Below are 6,547 nucleotides of genomic sequence, written 5' to 3'. Positions count from 1 at the left end.
GCGTTTAGCAATATCCTTTACCGGGCATAAAATGCCATCGTGTGCAATGCGGAAAAGAGGGTGTAAAGCCGCCATGTTTGAAGTCGCGTGATGAAAATTATTTAGCCCACCAATCGAATAATGCTTAACCAAATATATCAAAAAGTGCTGATACATCTTTCTTTTTTATTTATTTACATACAATGTCTGAAATAAAGGACCAGTAACGAGTAATGGTCGGTTCACGCGTGTATGTTGGCGGTTTGCCGTATGGCGTCAGGGAACGCGACCTGGAGCGTTTCTTCAAGGGTTATGGCAGGACAAGAGATATTCTGATTAAGAATGGCTATGGCTTCGTTGTAAGTACTGCTTTCTCGTGGTGATGTTTGGACATTGTGTTAAAATTTAAATAAAATTTATACTGCTATCTTTTATTCTTAGGAATTTGAGGACTATCGTGATGCGGATGACGCCGTATATGAGTTGAACGGGAAGGAGTTGCTGGGAGAAAGGTGTGTAGTGCTGAATTTTCACGAATACCGCTCACAGTTTTTATAGACATATTAGTCATAGAGAAGACAGAGCCTACTTACTATCCCAATTGACCATCGGGCAATTATGGCCGAAAAACGTTTTTTTGTTTAACGAATAATAACCTCACTTTTCTTTCTCATTGTGTTTCGTAGAGTTGTAGTGGAACCTGCAAGAGGTACTGCACGTGGTCCCAGCGGCTACCGTGAAAGAGATCGGTATGATAGAGACCGTCGTGGTGGACGGTATGACAAGTAAGTATGATCAACGCGATGGGTGTCAAATAAGAAACCCTCCGATTAGCATTAATAACACACAATCCCTTGAACTGTTGGTTTAGATATAAAAGCAATTCCAGGAACAGTTCCCGCTATGGACCGCCGCTTCGCACCGAATATCGTCTGGTTGTGGAGAACTTATCAACCCGAGTCAGCTGGCAGGTACGTACTTTTTCATTTACTTACACAGGGAGGGATACAATTATTTATAATATGTACATTATGGAAGGGATGAATAAGTCAGAAAATCAAATTGTACTAGCGATATGTTTTGAATTTATAATTTTACAATTAAAAATAAGGAATTGGCTAAAGAGCTTTCTGTACTATGAATTGATTGTTATCATTCACTACTTGCCGTAATATCCACAGGGAGATAGTATAACTAATATCAGATTCGAAGAAATAATTTAATGTCTGAATTCGTTGATCCACGTATAACGATTTATATTGCCTATGTAACATTCTTTGTGATTCTTTATAAATCAAAAACTACAGTCTCTCGATGATGATTGTATAATTACACATTTATAGTCACATTAATGACACAACAATAACATTCAGACATAACAATCTTGGATCATAAGAAGTTGTTCCTTGTGACTGACAAATAAATGTTTTTCTGCTGCTATTTGTTGAAATAGCTGATTATTTCACTAGTTTTGCTTTGCAGGTATGATGAAATGTTTGTAGATAGTTAATTGTGCATAAACTTTCACTATACTAATCACACTTGTGGCAGTTGATTATTCACATCGTAGATAACAATACGTAAACATATGTTTAGAAATCAGTCAATGCAGCACGATTTTTAAAACCTTTTCTCTTGTACATTTATATTCATATCCTTATTGGAGTATTACAACATAATAAACAATTTAATAAATTGATAATTATAAAATATATAAATAAATCGGCATAAATATTGAATGCCTTGTTCTAAATGTAAAGAAACTTGATTATACTGGTTTAAAGATTTCGTATTTTTGTTGATAAATTTTCTTTAAAAAACCTCGTCGATGAATATCTTGCAAAAATAAGTTGTTTGAGTATAAAAAAAGTAAAAAGTAAATGTATCAAAACATAATAAAACGTAATGCGTAATGCTAACAATATTTTCTTTTCACGTATTCTAATTGGTTTTATTTAAATCGTGCTGTGTTTTTCATGTATAATTTTGAAGGACACACGACATGGATTGCAAATAAACGTTGCATGAATGTATTTTGACTCGACCTATGTTGTGCATTGGTACAAGTTTCTATTTGTTTTAAAACGATTAAATTTTTGTCTAAAGTTGCAAATATCGATAACAGTTAGCCAGTTACGACGACGATCGTAATAATCTTTGATTATTGAGAATGCGTTTAATGAGTGCATAATATTTATATTTTCCCGAATAAGGTGTTGTAATTGAAAGAGAGAGGGTTTGTTTTAAGACGGAAAGGTGCATTGAAAGCTATTCGTAACATTTTCTATCATAGAAGACGGCATAACCAGTTGAAGAAATGTAGTAAAATTGTATATGTATTATATTCTCTTTCTGTTAAGGCGGCTGCCCTTATTTCATGATGAGAGAGGTCATAGAACTAGGGTTTACACATTATACAGTGTGGTAGCGCCTGTTGAATGCAACACTTCCAATGACTAGGGAGCAAACGATGGGGAGAACGTGCACGATCAATGGGATGAGATATCGTTACAGTGGATCAACATAGTCAACTCGGTGAAGGACGGGTGAATCTCTTGTAGAAGACGTCTTTTGGTTGGTCAAGAATAGGAAGCGGCACGACACTTGCAGAAGCACCTTGTGCTAAATGCGACAAACGTCATTACTCGAGTACATATACTCTGGAGATAGGTTCGATGACGTATGATGGATGTTAAACTCTATCCTCTAAACCACCTGATTGAGATCGGATGAAGATGATGCGAAGCTCACCATTTCAAGGCGTACCATATACAACCACCTCACTTCCACATGGTGTACCGGAATCGATGCAAACTTTAAAGGAATTCATGTTCAAACAGCCGATAATCGTTGAAGAGAAGATGAAAATGATGCCTAACACGGGCAAATCATCTGATTGAATGCCCTCTCTACAACACACATCTGTCACATTCTCTGGATACAGAATCGATGATATTGGAGCGCTCCCTCAGTTATGTGATCCAGCGAGGCCAACAAATCAGAAAAGTACCGTTAAAGTTCCATTGGTTTTTATTTCCTTCTTTTTCTTTCTTACACAATCTCTTCCTACCTTTATCCATGGTACACTAATTCTTGAAAATTTTTCACATTGATTAATTTTGAAGATTTGTGCGAGCCCAAGGATCGATTGCTGCCCCTTGGTCTGGTCATCAGATGAGCGTAGGAAGGGATGACGTTATGAAATGGCTCAGACCGTGTGCGATGAACACTCAAACGAACGGTGTCCGCCTTCGATCGCAATAAAACAGCGCAGTCAGAATTTGGTTGAGGGCATCATTGTTTTGGCGTCATATCAAATTCTACATTCTTCAACGCAACGGAACGGCGAGGTCTAGACGAATGGGAGAGACCGGACTCGGAAGTTCGGCTTGAGTGATGCTTTTTACTCCAAACTATTACACTTTTGGGTGCATAAATGCATTTCTACGGCAAAATCGATCATATGAACCAATCAGGAATCAGCTAATTATGCTCTCCATATTCGGCCTTTGGGACGAAAGCTTCGAGTCAATTGCAACGCCGCGGATGACGATGATGAAAAGGATGTCTACCTTACCCGTTCTAAAGATGGCAATGTACTCGTCAGTGGTTTCGCCCGAAATGATCCGATGCGGCATGGTGCACTTGCTGTCTGTTGAAGCCCTTAAATTAATGTTGGAGCTTGGTGTAACATGGTCTAAGGAAAATGAGATACCTTTCTCCGCGCAAGTGAAGATGCGACTCGGCCCCACTTGGATGTATAACGAGCGCGAACCGGTGATGCCATCGGGACCTGTCCATCCAAACGTCGTTAGGCGTTGCTCTATTCCTTTTTTCTTTTCTATTTTCAAGCTTTGACTGCTTTCTTCCCTGCCAAATGCGTATTTCAATTCATTTCACCACTCGAGAACATGGACACTCATCGATTGTGGCTGGAGAGAAGATGGCACTAGCATGATGAGGTTTAGTCAACTAGGGTGATACATGTTTATCAAACTTCGTATCATCGTCTATAATTTTGGCCAATAGCAATGGTGCCGTCCATACACATCCTTCCTCCGCGATGTTTTGGAAGACGATCGTTCCTTGGTGGTTCTGAGGTGGCGAGCTGCAAGCGGAGGAAACAGCCGATCGCGTACTAACGTCAAAATTCTCAGGCTGTGGCTCTGATGACCCTTTCGTTCATCGGAAGCCTTGACTCGCTGCTGGGTCTCGTCGATCGCGTTCCCTTCGAAGACGACATATTCCACACCAGAGGTCTGACATTATGTGAAGGATTGAATCTCCACCCCCTTTGGCATTTAGCGATGGTTGCAGCACAGTGACGGCCATGCCCGCTCCATAACCACACTAAACACACACACGCATGATGAGGAGAGGTCAAATCTGTGGTTCTGTGAACATGATAAAGGAAAGACGATTCGTTGACTGTCCCAAATACCAAAACTGTGCCCGGCCGCCAAGGTAATGGTCGATTTTTTTAGATTTTGTTTTCCTTATTTAATTTACACGTTTCTTAAAATATCCGCCATTTTTCTCTATGCGTGTGTTGTATCAAGGGTAATTCTAACGATGGTTATCAGCACGGGAGCCTATCGGACTCGATAATGTTTAATAATTTCAATTAATGTTCGAATTTGCTTTCTTACTTAACACAGTAGTTTTATCCTTTCGGTTACCTAGCTTAACAGGGAAGAAATATCGAACTAAATTGTACTGTTCTGCAGAGAATAGGAGAGTAAGACGCATGTCTTTCCTTGCTAATCTCTACTGTTTGAACATAAACTTGAATATCATACCGTCTGAACGGGAATGGTGCTATTGAAGGACATAATGAAAAGAATCATAAAATACATCCTAGAGCAGCATCTTATGGCAACCTGAAGTGGATGAGACAGAATGAAGGCGGCTGTTGCTGAAAGAATAATGATATTCCGGCGATATATTATGTACCCTGCGGAGATGATGATTGGGGATAGCACTTAAACAATATTACCAACAAAAAGACTCATCATGATTGAAACGAATAGCGGCTAAACAGTATTGATACTAAACAGAAAATTTTGGGATATCAAAGCAAAATGGAAGAGAAACGAAATCCAACAGTCTTTAATAAACCCCCGGATAAAAGTCCAGGTGAAGGACGGAAGAAGAATCCCTACAAAAGAGGAGATCAGCACATGTGATCGCAAACTGGATTAAAAAATATGAAGACAGAGAAGACACATAAACAAGGGATGCACCTTTTACCAGGACTGTTGATACCGATTTGCCGTGAGCACCATACCCATACCACTAATTTATATCCTGCATCGAAGAAAACTGGCGCATCGTCTCGACCACCATCGATGATTCTTTTCATTATGCCTGCGCTTAGAAAAACATGCACAGAAAGAAGGTCAATCTGCATTTCTTTTTGGACATTTCGGAGAAAATTTTACACTGTCTTTATTGCATGCGCTCTATATTACAAGCGCCATCGTGAATGAGAACTGTAAAACATTGTGGTTATGCCACCATGTCTTAGACAGTGGTTCTTCCCTCGACAAATAGGCACTTGCAGGGCTAGAAACTATCAAATTTCCGCTAAAATAGATAATGATTCTTTTTTTTCAGCGTATTTTTCTAGATTTAGCTTTCACAAAAGTGTTTTTTACTAACTTTGGCTTGTATTTTCTCTCACTTATTTTGGGTTCTAAAGGATTTGAAGGACTATATGCGCCAAGCCGGAGAAGTAACTTATGCCGATGCTCACAAACAACGTAAAAATGAAGGGTAAAGCAAGCATTCTCAATCTAAAAGCGACGATCAAGCAAAGTGATTTTCTATTTTTGCCAATAACAAATTTCAGCGTGGTAGAATTTGCAACGTTAACCGACTTGAAAACTGCAATCGAAAAACTGGACGATACAGAGTTGAATGGACGACGCATTCGTTTGGTCGAGGACCGTGGGCGTAACGGGCGTAATGGACGTGGTCGTTCGAGATCTTCCAGTAGTCGCTCTAGATCACGTTCACGTCGTAGATCGCGTACCCGTTCTCGTTCGCGTCGTTCGTCTCGCAGCCGATCTAAGTCTCGTAGCCGATCGAAATCGAAGAATGGATCGAAATCGCCAGAAAAATCTCGCTCACGTTCTCGCTCAAAGTAAGTATTTGTGTAGAGGTAGTGCGTAAATTGAAGAGACACAGTCTTCATATTTTTCCGACTTTCTCCTTCACAGCAAATCGCGTGACAACAGTAAATCCAAATCACGTTCCCGCTCGCCAAAGCGCGATCGCGATGAGTCCCGTTCCCGTTCACGTTCACGATCGAAATCGCATTCACGTTCGCGTTCCAAGTCGAAGGATAACAAGTCGCGCTCTCGCTCCCGATCCCGCTCCCGTTCGCCACGTTCGCATTCAAGATCACGCGACCGTTCGCAATCGCAGGATAAGTCGCACGATAAGTCTCGTTCGACATCACCCAAAAATAACGATCACTCTCCGGAGCGTAATGAAAGCATGGAGGATTGAGCACATAAGTGTTCTGCTTTTAAAACACATGTATTGTAACGACGAAGGACGACTA

The 6,547-nt window shown here is 40.2% G+C and overlaps 1 protein-coding gene across 2 annotated transcripts; it reads left to right on the top strand.

The window, feature by feature from the left end:
- Positions 1-212: 212 nt before the first annotated feature.
- On the top strand, positions 213-6,492 carry LOC128707231 (serine-arginine protein 55). 2 transcript variants are annotated; one of them, XM_053802182.1, is made up of 7 exons: positions 213-338; positions 421-491; positions 666-755; positions 851-950; positions 5,681-5,754; positions 5,831-6,124; positions 6,201-6,492. In XM_053802182.1, the coding sequence occupies exons 1-7, from the start codon at positions 213-215 to the stop codon at positions 6,490-6,492; spliced, it is 1,047 nt and encodes a 348-aa protein (XP_053658157.1). The 2 variants fall into 2 exon arrangements, with proteins under 2 accessions (XP_053658157.1, XP_053658156.1); XM_053802181.1 differs by having other exon boundaries at positions 666-764.
- Positions 6,493-6,547: the final 55 nt, after the last annotated feature.

Source organism: Anopheles marshallii, chromosome 2 (assembly GCF_943734725.1).
Source record: "Anopheles marshallii chromosome 2, idAnoMarsDA_429_01, whole genome shotgun sequence".
Classification (NCBI taxonomy): Eukaryota; Metazoa; Arthropoda; class Insecta; order Diptera; family Culicidae; genus Anopheles; species Anopheles marshallii.
The sequence above is the reverse complement of the archived record's forward strand: the minus strand, read 5'-3'. Positions and strand labels throughout refer to the sequence as shown.

Coding starts and splice junctions, on each gene's coding strand:
- LOC128707231 (XM_053802181.1), top strand. CDS start 213: ATGGTCGGTTCACGCGTGTATGTTGGCGGTTTGCCGTATGGCGTCAGG. Junction 492..665: donor AAGGAGTTGCTGGGAGAAAG/GTGTGTAGTGCT, acceptor TGTGTTTCGTAG/AGTTGTAGTGGAACCTGCAA. Junction 765..850: donor CGTGGTGGACGGTATGACAA/GTAAGTATGATC, acceptor CTGTTGGTTTAG/ATATAAAAGCAATTCCAGGA.